This window comes from Callorhinchus milii, unplaced genomic scaffold, assembly GCF_018977255.1.
Source record: "Callorhinchus milii isolate IMCB2004 unplaced genomic scaffold, IMCB_Cmil_1.0 Scaffold8, whole genome shotgun sequence".
NCBI classification, from domain to species: Eukaryota; Metazoa; Chordata; class Chondrichthyes; order Chimaeriformes; family Callorhinchidae; genus Callorhinchus; species Callorhinchus milii.
In genome coordinates, this window is record NW_024704749.1 from 15,662,522 (window position 1) to 15,679,191 (window position 16,670).

General features: G+C 44.3%; 1 protein-coding gene across 1 annotated transcript in view; it reads right to left on the reverse strand.

The window, feature by feature from the left end:
* abca2 (ATP-binding cassette, sub-family A (ABC1), member 2) overlaps nucleotides 1-16,670 on the reverse strand; it is a 108,408-nt gene that overhangs the window by 56,195 nt on the left and 35,543 nt on the right. Inside the window, exons 2-5 of the mRNA XM_042337563.1 lie at nucleotides 14,118-14,211; nucleotides 13,274-13,276; nucleotides 2,282-2,393; nucleotides 813-976 (exon numbers count right to left, since the gene is read on the reverse strand). Of these exons, the coding sequence (XP_042193497.1) occupies nucleotides 813-976; nucleotides 2,282-2,393; nucleotides 13,274-13,276; nucleotides 14,118-14,211 (373 nt within the window). The remainder of the gene's footprint in view (nucleotides 1-812; nucleotides 977-2,281; nucleotides 2,394-13,273; nucleotides 13,277-14,117; nucleotides 14,212-16,670) is intronic.

A 16,670-nucleotide genomic window follows, 5' to 3' on the forward strand; every position in this document is an offset into this window, starting at 1 on the left:
AATTGCAAACGAATGACTACTTCAATGTGTGGCTTGCTCCAATCGGGTGTGAATACTGGGTTACACTGAGGGCCGGCTGTTGACTGCATTGGTTTACGTGCAGTGGGTCATAAAGAGCTCACCCAGTAAAATGCAGTCTTTTTACCATATCTCTACTGGCTGCTACGCCACGACCTCTCTTAACAGCAATATCCTATGATTGAATCATACCCAATTGACTGTGCCTTTTTAACCAAATATCCAAACAAGTAGATCATGGAATTATACAGCACAGAAGGAGGCCATTCGGCCCATCGTGCCCGTGCTGGCTCTTTGAAAGCGCTGTCCAAATTAGTCCCTCTCCCCTGCTCTCTCCCCGTAGCCCTGCAAATTTGTCCTCCTAAAACATCTTATCTACTTCCCTCTTGAAAGTTGCTATCGATTCTGCTTCCACCACCCTTTCAGGCAGCGCATTCCAGATCCGAACTACTCACTGTGTGAGAAATGATGAATCATATCAGAAATTCTCAAATCATATCTCACTCCCTTTAACTAACGTGCACTATCTCATTATGTACACATTTGTTTCTCTTCCTGCCCCCTCCCAACCCCCCAACATTTCCTTTTATATTTCTGCATATCCATTAAAATCCGTCTACCATTCCTTGACCTCCCGACTTAACGATTCCATGTCTTTCGGAATGCTATTGACCTCCCATCTTTTTCTCACCCGACCATCAGTAGTAAATTATACGATGCTACAGGAAAATCTATCTCTACCAAGAGTAACTGATGAACTTGCAGGAATCTAATGCCGGGTAAGTGGCCCTTACCTTGACTACTGTTAAAGTGATTTTCAACTGAGCTCGGATCGTTGCTCATCGATTCCAAATGGCGTCGCAGCGATTCCAGCTCTTCCTCAAGCCCTGGGCGATCGGGATCAAACAGATTGCTTTCCTCCACAACCTCATTGATTCGCTCAAGAAGCTGCGTGACCCTATGGAGAGACCAGGCAGTCAGGGGAAAAACGCCAGATGTGAATACCTATGACGTGCACAATACTCAACTCTCAACACAAATCTATATTTCATTGGGCGAGGATTCATATCTGCATTGATGAATAACTAAGGATGAAAAACATCTTTCAATCGACCCTTGCGGTTTCTGGACAAAATAGACTGGATTAACAGTGGCCACACACTTTGACGTAGATCAGATCTGCATTCCAGCAATTGCTGATTCGGTGCGTAGTGGCTGCTTTGCCACTTAAGCACACAAGTCTTTTTCACCTCTTTTGCCATCTTTTTTGACCATCTTTTGGTAATGTATTCCATACAGTGTGTGCTATTACTTTCTTCGGAGGTGTTCAGGCTTTTTGTGCATTAACCAGTTGTGTTTTGTACAGCTTCTCACTCTGTGACAGGGCGATTGGTGGACAATATTGTCAGCGGACAGCAAGGGAGGGAATATTAATGCAACGACTAACTGCTTTGTAACATTCACAGATTGGCCATACGTTTCATGCTTGGTGCACCATATGCCATCAGTCCCAAAATGAGAATCAAATTAGTCCTGGACTGTAAGTCAATTCTAATCTTCTCCTCCTCCAACAATCTGAACGTCACTTGCAAATGCTGACGTGTTCAAATCCACTGTAGTGACCAATAATCTCATCAACTGATGGCTCAATCATTTCTGAGCGTCAATCGCCAGACTTTAGTCTCTATGGCACACTGTTGATGGGAGTGCTGTGCAACTTGACATATAAACACTGCACATTTTACTGTGAGCTCTGCGATTGTTTAATGTATAAATTGCATCGCGCCTGGTCTATTTCCCGAGTTTGTAACGCAAAGTCTTTCAAATTCAGTGGCAATAAAAACGAACATTCTTCGCAAACAATAAACAACTTGAGCAGAGGTTAACCCCGCTGAATGGAGCAGTGACGTTCTCTATTGCATGCAAATTTTTATTGCTCTTTTTTTCCAGAAAGAAAAGTCATTATTAGCCCAAATTCACACACACCACAAAAATATGCAAACATTGCCTCGTTTAACAATCTTTATTCCGGTCGTTTGTGTTCATTTTGTGACCATTTTTCTCTTCATTGTTCGAACACCTTAGACATTGGTGATCACAGGAAGATCCTTACAGGGGAGAAAATTTTTATGTAAAAAAAAAGCTTTTTAATTTTTCTTAATAAAAATAATCAAAAAGCATTGATTTTGTTCAATCGATGGGTTTGGGAGCAACACGTTATCTTACCGCACTGCGGTGCCCTGAAATGATTGGTTTGACTTACGTTGAATTCGAATACTGGAGGAATCCAAACTCGTCCCTCTGACCATCGGGACACAGTGACTGCATCACAGGGAGAATCCCAGCGGATGTCAGCGGTGCAGCTGAGTAGAAGGCTGAAGAGGAGACAGCAAGGCAGACGGGAGCAAGGGAAAGGGGGTGGAGTGGGGGCGGTGTTGGGTTGAGGTGGGGGCGGGGAGGGGAGAGGTACAGTTCAAAGAGCAATTAAAGAGACATGTCAGTAAGGTCATCATCTTCATGCGTCACTGATGAATCCCTTTTGGAATCACAGGTCAAAGAGCGTGGATCAGAGGTCAAAAAGCTCATGGTATTCTCATTCTCTGATGGACTTTGTAACAGATTTGTTTGATTCATTGGGAGGGTTGTGGATCCTCGAACTTCGAGGTGGTTTCAGCTCACGCGATTGAATTCGTATTTATTTCTCACCAAAAAACTATGTGCAGCGCAGGGCTGTTCGCTTGTTGTGCGGTCTCGCACTGCGTGGAACCCACATGCAAGCGTGGTAACGGCAAGAAACATCTCTCTCTCTCGATTAGGCTGGACCTTCAGTGTAAATAATATGGCCACATGAGAAACTTAGAGACTTGTCAGTCGCACGCAACCCGAGTTCTGTCGACAATAATTGGGTGCAAACTGAGTCATTTATAGCCATAGCACAGGATTATTCCCAATCTGACTCAGTTTGCACCCAATTATTGTCTACAGGGGGACTGGGGAACAGGGCGACCGGGGTACAGGGGGACCGGGGTACAAGGGGACCAGAGTACTGAATCCGCACCAATGTAAACTTGACGCAAGTGCTTGTGCACTCGGTTCCGCTGTAAATCATGTGCCTTTACTAAATCACGTTGGCAGCCTCTGGCATGACTGCATCCAGCACATAAAATACTATTTTGCTGTCGGCCGCAATACGGAATCAGCATTTACTTCTGGCAGCTTTGGCAGCCACTTTGCTAATGGTGCTCAGGGAGTCGCAGTTGCAGATTAAGGTCAGGCTGTTAAAGGCTTATTCCTTCGCAACTGCCGCCGATATTTTTCCAAAAGGATGTTGATATTGCCCGATTACGAATCGCGCAATAGGGGTGACAGGAGGTGCAATCCCTAACAGGGTGAGTTCCTGATCCTGACTCAGCTCAAGTGAAGGGAGTTCACAAAGGAAAACTGTGCGACTCCCAATGTCGATGACGTGAGCTAAGAGACGGGAATAGGTCACAAGCCCACCTCACTTGAGGACACAAAGAACAGAACTTACGAGTTATTTTTCTCAGGGGGCTGGGGTGGTGGTGGTGGTGGGGGTTGGAGATGGGCATTAATCGAACACTCAGCTGGTCTTTGCAGATGCACAGTTTCATCAACCATTACATGCCAAATTAAGTTTAAAATATTTTCTAAATTCGCTCACGAGTAACCAAAAAGGATGATTTTAGCGCTGAGAAATCAACAGCACGGTGAATACGGTTTGTGGCATTTATTTTGCACCTTTTCATTAACCATGTGATCCTTTTGACCCCTGATCCACTTGGATTTCAAAGCATTAATGTGGCATAATTCGGTTGTGCGCAATTCTTGTCAAATTCCCGTGAGTCCGTTAGTAAAATGTACATCTTCCACACCTCTCGATCTTTTGTTTAGGCAATACGAATTAAGTAAGTGAAAGGAGGATGAAACTGAATGTTAGTGCATTCAGGAAAACAACAGATCAGCTCAGTCTTACATAATCTATCTCTGCAACATAAGCGAAGACAGAGACACGCTAACATCAATCGAAAGAATCAAAGGTAAGGGACGTTAATTCGACAGAAAAAAACAGACAGGAGCAAAACTTACACGTCAAAACCGCTGTCCTGACACTAGAACTAATACGTAGTATATTCAGCCATTGTAATTCTTGACTAATGAAGAGCTTGTGTCACTGACACATGGAAAGGCTTCGTAATTCATATACTCAGCTCCTTTGCCTGTACAGTACCAGCAATGCGGTACAATGAGTTGCGATACAATGAATTGTGCGATTATACTGTATACTGGACTCGGATTCTCTCCAGTGTGAGCGAGTTCAAATCGTCTCTCTCTTTCCCTTGTGAATTGGTCAATCGGTCAAGCAATCGGTCAAACGGACTATCGAGGCGTTAGTAAATCCCTTACGTGCTTGCTCAGAAAGGTCGCTAAAGTTCAGGGCTTTTTCCTGCGTAGTTTGCTCGTGCTCTCTCTCTCTCTCTCTTTCTCTATTGGTGAGACTTTTTCTCTTCATTTCGAAATACAAAGTTTTATTTAAATATTGTAATCAAATAATTAAAGGAACCGCATAATCCACTGACAATAACGAAATGAGAGTCATGTTTTTGCACTTAGCTTTGCCTCCTGCTGGGATAAGCCTATCGACTATCCTGAGCAACTCTTGGTGTTTATTACGACAGCGTCGGTCAACCCGCTGGTATGAAACGGTTTGTAATAAGCCACCGTCCACTGCTCTCAGCGGTCAGTCAACCTCACGAACCCTCGAGGGACCCGAAACGGCAAAACAAAAAAGAGTAGCACCAAATACGACTGTGCAAATCTTTCCCCCTCCCTCGTTCTGCTTCCAACCCCGTCTTTGTGACCCTGCGTGAAGAGCCCAGACAAAACGCAAGTTGCTGTTGTTGCAGCAAGCCTTCATCTCCACCGCTGACGAGAGCACAAAAAAGGGGGGTATTCACCGATACGTTTGAAGAACTGAGGGTAGCAGCTGTCCCATTAACAGGCAGGATCGCAGCCAAAAATCAGTACGGCTAATAAGCTTTCTCTGGGCACATTTCCCTTCTCCTCTCAAGTTGGGATCCATTTCCACAAACTGCCTTTCAGGACCACAAAAGGCCATTGTTCGCACGTGACAAAACATTTTCCACACGGTTCAGCTGTAAGGGGGCACGCACACGCACACGCACGCCCCTTACAAGGCTCGCGATACATAGCGATCAGGAACTGCATCCCTAACTCACTGCAGCTTCGCACACAATGGTCCCAGCTGGTTTTACTCCCATCGGCTTAGGTACTGACTGGCTTATTCTGCTTAGAAAACATCTCAAACCCTTTCATTCCATTGTCAGCTTGTAGCCGCTCACTCCCAGCTATCCAAACTTCACCGCTATATTTTCTCAGATCATCGCCCAGCACCACGAGCGAGACTGTTCTCCCTGCTGTTCACCCCCCCTCTCTCTCTCTCTCTCTCATGCCCCGGAGGTGACTTGCGCTCTTCAATCTGTCTCGCCCGACTCCGCTTTTAAATGCGACGAGTTTTAATCACCCCTTAAGTGTTCACAATAAAAGGCAACACTCAAAGGAACAACAAAGGCATACAATCTGTGCATTGGCCAACACGAGGCCTGCTTCAAGTCAACGACAACAGATGCCTGTAGCTCTCTTCCGTAGCATTGCCAGTAACATCCTTCCCCCTGCTGCAGCAGCAGGGAGACCGACCCACTGGCTGCTTTCAATCACTGCAAGGACTTGAGGTATGCACGATTAACGGCTAGATTTTCAAGCTAGAGCTACTTCAGACAATAAAATCATCTGTTACAGTGCCTCATCACATCATCTCAAAGTGCTTCGCGGGAAACGCTGCAAAATGGTGTGTATTTCAATAATAACAATAATAATCCTTGCACTTGATATAATAATAATAATAATAATCCGTGTGTTTGATATAGTGCCTTATCGCATTGTTGAGACATCTCAAAGCGCTTCGCAGAATATACGGTAAAGTGAACGAACTGTGTATTTTGTAGGCAAACAGCAAGATCTACTGATTGGTATTGACGTGCTCATCTAAATAGGCACGGCAAAGGAATTTCATGGTGTGTGTCAACTTGGCTCAGTTGGTAACATTCAGTCTGATGGACAGAAGGTTGAGTTTCCACGACACACACACACACCCCTCTTGGACTGCGTCTCTGACCACCTTCCCCCACTCAGTATCAGACTCCGCAACTGTTAGCGCTCCAAGAGACGCTATATAAATGCAAGTTGTCATTGTGTATTGATACCCCCTCAGTCCGTGACAAAATACGAGTTAATCACACGGCCCATGAATTCACTGACAATGTCACTCAAGGTACCACTGGGGGCTTAAAGAATGTTAGTTTGCTGCTGTTCAGGCTTTCGAGAATGCAATCCATTTCAATAAACAACATGCATATCAAATACCAGGGAAGTCTATAAATTAAGTACGTGGATTCTGTCAGCATTGTTCAAGGATTATAAGAAAGCCAGACACCTTTTGAGCTGCTTAAGTTGAGGACGGCAGTAAGGACTGAAGTCCATCTAAACCAACACTCATTTTGTAGTCCAGCAATATGGAGTTGCCATTAATATGCATTTATTCCCTCACGCAAGTCCAACCTATTGGGCAGCGACCATCATTAATGTATAAAAATCCAAACTTCAAAACCGTGTTTTCCTTCCAATTTCTGTTTAGTGCTTTGACAAGCAAACGCCTCCGACCAAAGACTTCCTGCGCTAATCATATTGAGTTCCAGTCGACGAAGCAGAAGGATTGGTTAGCCGCCACTGCCACAAATTCTTTCAAAATGGGTTTCTCCGATGAATTTAGGCGTTCCCTTGAAAATGTAATAAACTCGCTTGGCAGCTCGGTTTAAAATTGATGCCGATCTTGTGCCTGAAGACATGAGTGTAGCTGCATCTGTTGTGAAACTAAGTTTTGACATTGTGCCCCTTTACAGCCAAGTGCAGATGATTTATATAAATGGAGAAAATGCAATGAACCACTTGTGGGACAATACGGTTTACATCTCTACAGACTGGAAGAACTTGCCTCATTAATAACTTACTCACACTGCAATTCCCATCTGTGCAATTTAAAACACATAATTCCGAAGAAGCTATTTGCCTGACTAACTCTCCCCACTATTGTGCACACGGTCAGCTCGACGTTCAAAATGAAGGCTCGTGAACTCTTCAGTAAAGTTTACATTTATATCACCCTTTCACGTCGGAAGGATGTCTCAAAGCCGCTTTCCACTGCTGGCTGGTCAGACAGAACTGGGGGTGGGAACTGGAAGGCGACTAAAATCGTGGTCAAAGAGGAAAGTTTTGAGGTGGGTGAAACAACGACGACTTGTGTTTATAATAGTGCCCTTCACTTCAGATGGTCTCAGAGCGCTAAACTACATTCGCACTAAAATTCCAACCAATCGCCAAATGCTCGTTCAACTAATAATCCTCTCTCAGAACCAGATCAATGGCATCTTCTACTCTTAAAATGAAATGTAGAACATCTGGGATTTTATTGTACAACCACAACAACATGCATTTTCCACGTCGGGACTTGAACTCGAGGGGGTTTTGCATTGTTGGAAGTGCCGTCCTTCAGGTGAGATGTTAAACTGAGGTCCAGTCAGTTTATTCCCATGGTACAATTTGGAAAGGGAATGGAGTTTCACCCGGTAACATGGCCAACAGATCCCTGAAATAAAATTGGTCGCTCGCTCCATGGCTGTCTGTGGGACATTGCTGTGCGCAAACTGTGCTGATGTTTTTGCCCACAAATACACAGTCACTTCATTTTACAGTAATTCTCATGAAGCGCTTTGAGGTGTCCTTCCGACGTGATAAGGCGCTATTTCAGACGCAAGGATTATTATTCTTGTTTATACAGTGCCCTTCACATGGGAAAGCATCTTGGAGCACTTATGCATTGTTGAGGTATTTAACTATCTCCCTGATCTACAACCACCCCAGATGTGACGGCACAGAAGAAATCAGCTACTCACCATTTGACGAATCACAAGCAAAAAAAACACAACGTCCCACTATTTTGGGGGAACAACTCTTGAAACCTTAACACCCTGAAATATTTCCACCCGTCTTGAATGTTAAAACCAAGGATAATTTTTCATTTGCATCATTGAAATGCAAAAATGTAACCAGTGGCCGGTTCTTTGTTCAGACCACATTCAAGAGAGGCTCAAAGTCAAAGGTATTTCCTCAATGGCTGAATATACTAAGGTTATCTTCATATTAGTCTATAGGAAGTTCCTTGTGATTTGAGACTGGTGAAAATAGCTCCACAACTGTAGTCACTGAGCTCATTTAACAGCAAACAATTTGCACTTACGTATTGCCTTTCACGATGGAGAATGCCTCAAAGAGCTTTGCAGAGATACAGTGGGAGACGGTGGGAGAGGGTAGGCTGAAGGCGCAGTCAAATAAATAATTTGTTAAGGGGAGGGAAGGGAGGGAGGGAGGCAGAGAGTTTCAGAGAGCACTCACTCTTACATTCTGTTTCTGTAACAAATAACCCCGCCTATCATTGGCAAATAGTATTTAAGATGGGAAGCTGGAATTCAGAGCAAATGCTATGAATGGTTTAGTACTTGCCTCCACACGATGCGGAATGCCCAGTACAGCACGTATTTGTATTAGAAGATAATGATTGAGAGGTTAATAAATGCAATAAACTAGTGAACATTCGGCTGAGGTATCACCTATCGCACTTTAAAACATCCAACGCACATTTTGACTGCTTTTATATTGCCTTGCAATTAATTACAAAGAGTTTGGGCATCAAACTTGGTCACCGTATAATATCAGAGCATTGCCAATTACTGCGCGCTTCTTTTTGGAACCCACGTAGAAAGGCACACGTTACAATTCCCCATTAAAATTCAAGTTATAGCGCTGCAGTACAGGTCAACAGTCAATCACCAGTCTCAAGTCTGATCGAAACAGGTTAACAATTCAGGACAGACACCATTGATCGGTTCACACTCTTAAAGCGGTGAAGAGAGTTGGGCAATGGGGCACGCACGCATGATTGCTTTGTGAAAAACCAAACCAAAAACTTACAGACTGGACAGCATGCAGCATGGCAGCGAGTCAAGCAGGTGGACAGGTGAAAAGAAAAGAATGTTACAAACGGAAGACAACAAACGGACCAACCAACGAACAAACAAAACAAAAAAAGGAAGAAAAAAATATATAATTAAAATGAATTCACATCACGTAGAGTTCATCAACCACACGTTCAATGTACGGTAATGAAGATCTTCCCTTGGGTACGAACTCGTCTCAATCAGCCAGTGAGAAACTCCGACGTCCACTTCACAGTTACGATGCAAAGCGCATCACATTGCTGCTCATGGCTTGTCCCGAGTCCTTATTCCACCAGAACGAAAGGTTCGTAAATCATGGTGAACACGGCAAGCAGCGGTGAGCTACGGCAGACTCAGGCACAAATGAAGTAGCACTTGTAGCTTTTCTTATGTTCTTACAGTAAACCTGTGGAACAGGCTACCCAGTGGAACGGTAGAAGTCGGAAATGTTGACTCCTTCAAACACAGATGAGATAGTTTTCTTTTAAGACGTAGCATTATGGGATATGGTACAAGGGTAGTTCTGGGCACATGTGTGCACACGACTACCAGGAAGGTGGAAGGCAAACTAGAAGGACCTTGGTCTTTTTTGCATCCAGCTTTTCTTTTGTTCTTAGTTGCATGCTCTTCCATCTTGGATCACTATTTCAACTGATGTGCAGGGCACTATTGAGTTGAGTTTGGGCTTTGGGGGCGCAAGGGAGGGTGGGAGGTGGGGGAGGGGGGGTGAAGATGCAAATGAAAAGAAAAAGGTGGGTGGACAAGGAATCAGGTGGGCCTGACGGCCGTTTTCTTTTGCAAGCAAAAGTATTACTTGAGTGCAGCATTCTTTTCTGGAGGCGAAAATGTCCTCGTGAATCAGAGAATAGAGTTTGGGCACAAGCGAGAGTGTGATTTAGTGTCATTTTGGTTGATCTTTCTCCACCCCATCCACCTCTCCGAAGCTGAGGCCAAAAATAGTACAGGTAACTTACCCCACCCACTGCAGAGCTAATCTGGGAACTGCCTTTTCCCACGGAGGGGGAGTTGCCTGATGACAACATGGAGTTATATTACACTTACAAAGGTAAATGAAACGAGAGATTGCTGTCCCACTTGATATCCCCATTCAAGCCTCCTGCAAATTCCTACTGCGAATTTGTTGAAAAGGGACCGGTTTATCTAAATAAGGCATTGCAACAGCATCCGCCCTGAATCCATCCAGCCAACTGGCGGCATAAAGGAACGAATATCTCAATCTACGGCAACACAGATTCACCATTTCCAATTGCCCCACCAGGCAAGATAATAATAATAATAATATCCTTGCATTTGATATAACTCCTTGTCACATCTTCGAGACATCTCAAAGCGCTTCACAGAATATGCTGTATATTTTGTGGGCGAAACGCAGCAGCCAATTGCGCACAGCAGCGTCCCCACAAACAGCTGTGGATTGAAGTGACCAATTTATTATTATTTTTTTGGAAGGAATTATTATCCGACAATTGACTGACAACCGGATTCCTACTTACTGCAAGGTAAACAGAGGCGTGTGGAATAAAGAAACTAGCCCAACATTTCGCCCTGCCGGGAATCGAACCAAGGTCCCTCACTCGCAAGGCGAGTGCTCTAACCACTTGAACTACAGGAATCCACATGGATGAAGATGAAGAGAACATGAGAATCACACTCCTCACTTGACCCATTCAGTGGGTGATCACAGAGCAGCAATGACACCAGTTTCAAGTCTCTGGGCTGAATCCATTCTGGGATTTGGAAGAGAATGCTGCACTGGATGTGATTTTTGAATGCAAGTCCCAAACGAGGGAGCAAAACAGTCGGAGACTGTGACTGGAGCAAAAAAAAAGGCATCAATTGATTTGAGAAAACTTGAGGGGTACATGAGGGGAGAGGGGAGTACGGGGGTATAGGAGAGGGGAATAGGAGGGGTGGCCCATGTGGTGGATTCTGTGTCATTGAACTCAATGTATCCCAAAGCATTAAATTTTTGCCTCTTATCGCCCATTCAGTGCTACTTAATTTGTTCCTGTGGCACCGTGATCATTGTGTTTCCATACTTAACCTGGCATTCAGGATTACCCGAAGTTCGGGATTCAGCAACAGAGACAACCAAAAAAAACACAATTTGAATACGTTTAACAAAAAAAAATCTGCAACATTTATCACATTAACACAGCCAACAAAATGCAAAACATAATCATCAAACTTCATCCATCAAAACCTTTCAAAACAAACAGGGAAAACCGCACACTCATTTTTTAAAAAAAAAACATTTTATGCATCTGAATACCTTACCATCTCCACATTGTGGCAATGACTGAGCAGTTTCATTGTTGACCTGTTTTCCTGACTCACTCAGAATTCATATTCAAAGAAAACATGGTCGAAACGTCTCAAAAGTACAAACTCTTTACTGTCCAGGGCCTTGAGACGTCCTTCCGACACGAGAGGCACTATATAAATGCAATTTGTTGTTGTTCAACAACAACAACAACAACTTGGGTTTATATAGCGCCCTCCACGCCGGACGGCGTCTCAGAGCGCTTCACAGTAATGGATCCCGGGGCCGAGCCAGGGGGAGAGGGAGGGGGAGGAAGGTGACCAAAGACGCGGTCGAAAAGAAAGGTCTTCAGCAGAGACCTGGAAATAGGAAGAGAGGGAGCGAGACGAAGGGAGTGAGGAAGGCAGTTCATGATGTCGCAAGTGATTCTGGTGTGCACTCGCTCCCAAACTGAAAAAAGCAACCGTGTCCCATTGATCCACAACATGGTAAGATCTCTCACACGCGGAGAACCACATACACACACAGACCACACACACATACACCCACACAGACCACACACATACACACACAGACCACACACACATACACCCACACAGACCACACACATACACACACAAACCACACTCACATACACCCACACAGACCACACACATACACACACAGACCACACACACAAACACCCACACAGACCACACACACAAACACCCACACAGACCACACACACACACAGACCACACACACAGTAGACCACACACACACATATAGACCACACACCACACACACGAGCAGATACATATCCACAAGCAAGGGCTCTTTCTCTCTCTCTCTCTCTCTCTCTCACACACACACACACACATTTCACAGTAAAATTCTGTGAAGCACTTAAGAGACATCTCCACACGATAAGATACTGCATCAGATGCAAGGATGATTGTTATTATTATTAATAACAATCCAAATTTCTCTTTGTGATCTCGGTTACGTATCCCCTATTCTCCACTGTGTGGGAACAAGTGGCACAGAAGTGATGATATGTTTAGTTAATGAGGTCCTTCACGATAAATGGATGCTATAAGGTCAGTAACATGCTATTTTTTTTGGGGGGGGGGGGGAGGAGCACATCTCTTTGTTTAATCTGTCATTTCATTTGTTCCAGTCCATCCAAAAGACTCATCCCATGAATAAAAAATACTTCCGCTGAGGATTTAATTCATTCCCTAATAGCTCCTGATTTTTTTATCCCGCAGTATAAATCGGTTGAGTAGTCACTGACTGAAGCACGGAACGGATTAATAACCTCCGATTAGAGCTGCCCCACTCCAAAGCGTTTTTTTTAAAAAAATACTCAAGCCGTATTCAAGTTCAGGTTGGCAACGGCAGAGGAGCCTTCTGAGCAAAGAGCTCTCAGCACTGCCTCGCTCAGGGAGCAGGGCGGGGAGGAGGAGATGGGGCATGGAATCAGGTTTCAATCCTGAATTGTAAATGCCCTCGAATCCACCCAGACACAGACATAAACATCCGGTAACAGCGACAGTTTACAGAGATTTACATAAACTGTGCAGCGCGAATTCATGCCATTTGGCCCAACTAGTCCGTGCCAGTCTTTATACGCCACTTGAAACATCCACCCACTCCTTACTCCCTCCCTTACTCTCCTTTTCCCTTCTCCCTCGTGTATGGAGTTATAGTCTTGGGAGCACTAGACTCTCGGAGTCTCAAGGCATCCGTGTCTTTCTTGCTTCCAACCGCACACAGTTATGTGCGGACACTCCACTCCATCTGATATCACGCTCACGATGAGAGTTTGACCTCTTTGGACAGACTTGCAGAAAGAAGGTTATGCCAACTCTTGTGAAGAATTCTGACTGGAAAATAGATGGGAGGGGTGGGAGGAGAAAGGGGACTTCTTCAACGCGATGCTCTCTGAAGGGTATTTTTTAGACGTGTACAAAATACGACTTCTCCTCTCAAGTGAAGGATTTTGTTAACTCGATCAAAATCACACATCCATATCACTTTGGGAGGGCCCTCTCTCCTCTCTCTTACAACTGAGTCAGAGCTGTACCGCACCATATTCCAATATTAATACTGCTTCATGTGATGGTTGAAGCAATGTAATTCTACGCGCAAGGAATTTTTTTTCTTTCTCTCTCCTGCCCTGGCCCACTCTTGATATCTGATTCCCCGCCACAGAATCAACTTGTGAACACGTCCCTCGAGGACCAGAGAGACTATTTGTCTCAGTGGGATTTTCTCTGTGTTGCGAGAAGCCAAAGTTCACCCGTAAAAGTCGACAAGCAGTCCACAACCTGCCGTGTGAGGCAGACAGATTCATGACACCTCAAAAAATGGCGCGGGCACACACACACACACACACACACACGCACGCACGCACACACGCACAGCAAACGCAAGATTTCTCACACACAGAGATCACATACATACACACCAAGGTCTCTCTCTCTCTCACACACACACACACACAGAGACACACACACCACAGAGCAAGGTGGAGCATTTATCTAAACATTCATCCTCGTCTCCGCCATTGTCAATTTGTGGCCTTAAATGCCGCTGCACACCAAACCCAAACGAGAACCTAACTTCCACCAAGAACAGCAGCAGTGCGGCTCAGCACGGTCAGGCTGTTCTATCCACTGTACCTTCTTTGACAGGAATAGTTGGCTTCTTCTGACGGAGTCCCAGGAGGATGAAGAACAGAACCAGCGGTATGAAAATCTCGAAGGCCAGCACCCACTGCAAGCAAAGACGGGACAAAAGAAGATTCACTACGGGAGAATGCGGTACACAGTTCCCAGCAAACCAAAATCAAACATGACATAAGAACATAAGAAATGCTAGGCGGAAAAAAAACAGACCAAGGTCCATTTAGTTCGCTTTGCAGCTTCCTGGCGGTCGTATGCACATATGTCCTGAACTACCCACGTACTAATAAACATGCAGGTGCGTTGCTTAAATTTATTTTGGGATGGGGGGTGTGGGGGTTAAAAAAAAAGAAACCCTGCCACTTTTTCCACCCTCTCAGTCCTTCACCTCTCCTGATTCCACCCCCCCAGCAAACAGGTCCAAATCCCTGAATGTCTAGGGCCTTGGGACGTCCTCCCGACGTGAAAGGAGCTGTGTAAATGTGATTTGTTGTTGTTGTTGTTGTATTGTGGAAGTATGAGCTTGGGTGGTACTATACAAATGTAATCTTGTTGTTGTTATAGATTTTTTTTAAAAAAATTCTACCAACAAAACTAAGACAAGAAAGCCGTTCCATTTTTTTGACCAATTCCAAGGCATTCTCCCTTTGAAGCCACGTTTGAGTTCCCGATCACTTTCCGCAGCCGGTTTCTGATTATCATGTCTGTGAGCGAATACACACAGTGAACCACAGGTAAACAGAGTTCAGGCTTATTTTTTTTGGCCGCACCGTTAGGGGCCAATGTAGCTGACATTCTTAATCCTGCTTCTATAAATGAAAGACAACCCCACCCCCCCCACCCCCGCCTCGAAGCACGCGGTTGTTATTTCTCAATGATTCGCAACGGATTGAATTCTCGTGCGCCGGCTTGCAGTTCATTCTACCGCATCTGCAATCCTTCAATGAGGATATCAGCTGAAGGATCAAGTGACCCCAGCATCCCTGGCCCATTTCCAGCTCGGTCCCAACACCTCCAATGTATACAATAATAATAATAAGCCTTGCATTTGATATAGTGCCTTATAACGTCTTCGAGACGTCTCCAAGACCTTCATATAAAAATGGAAGGCGTTTCCAAGCATTTGGGAGTTTATTTAGCTCATAAAGTTACTCGTGCTTTTCACTGTGACCCGATCGCTTGATAAGATTACACCCAGAAACCTCTCCCAGGTATAACTCGATTTTCAGCAGCCTTATTCCTTTGTAAATCCTGCAATGGCCTCATCATAAATTTATCCCCCTTATCTGTGAGCTATGAGCAAGTTGACTGTCATATTCACCTGCAAAACAGTCACTACAATTTACAGTGTGTTTATTTGAAGAAATTATTACCCCCGGAGAAGCAATCCACCAATCGACTAACAACCAGGTCCTTCCTACTTACTGCTAGGCAAACAGAGGCGTGTGGAGTAATGATGAAGCCTTTGGAGGATTATTTTAGCGCTCGTAAAAAAAAACATACACTTCTATCAGAATTTCAGATTCTCTGAAGCAATCCATGTAGTTCTACTCCCCTGCCCTTTCCAAGAATCATTTTATACATAGTTTCTCCTTTCATATATTCGTCCAATTCCCTTTCAAAATCTATTTTGGCTTCTGCTCCAATAAGAGAAAGGACTGTGGTCTGAAGCTTGAGCACTGGTTTAATTTAATGGTTCACAAGACACAAGTAAGACACTCTAGCCAAGTGTCTCCGAGCCCTTGAGTAAATTACAGATGTATTTCTTGACCTCAAACTTCTCTGAAAAAGCCTGCATGGTTCAAAAGACTGACAGGACTTGCACTCAAGAGCTGAAATGCTTTCAATCTGCAATTACTGAGCTCCAGGCAATCTGAATAAACCCGAGCAGGGCAGTGATCAAACATTCCTGCAAGTTAGTTAAATCTCCATCGAAAAGATTTGAAGGTGAAGGTAAAGACCTTGGACGTCCATTCATTGGTATTCAGGAAACCAGTGGAACCTGCCCCAGACTGGTCAAAATTGGTCATTCATTTGGCTGTTTGTTGGGCAATGCTGAGTGCAAATTGGCTGCTGCATTAATAATAATACTTGCATTTGAAAGAGCCCCTTATCATGTCTTCGAAACATCTCAAAGCTCTTCACAGGATATACTGTAAAGTGAATTGACTGTATATATTTTGGGCATTCACCTATAAATACACAGTCACGACATTTAACCATAAATCTTGTGAAGCTTTTTCCAAAATGTGTTAAGGCCAGCATATCAAACGCGAGGATCATTTATTTATGCATGTATTTAATCCCCCAGCAGTTGTTCATGCGTGAACGTCAGAAGACTCCTGGATCAGATCACAAGTCAGTAAACTAATCATGGTGTTGAGATGGCATGTAAACACAAAGACAACAGAACTAACAACCAAGCAAGGAGATTAGAGACAGTAAATCATCTCCATCACCCCTCAACCAGGAACCATTATATACACAGCATTTGCTGCTACACACCCTGGAACCACACAGGGAGGAGACATAGGTTCAATCCAACACAAC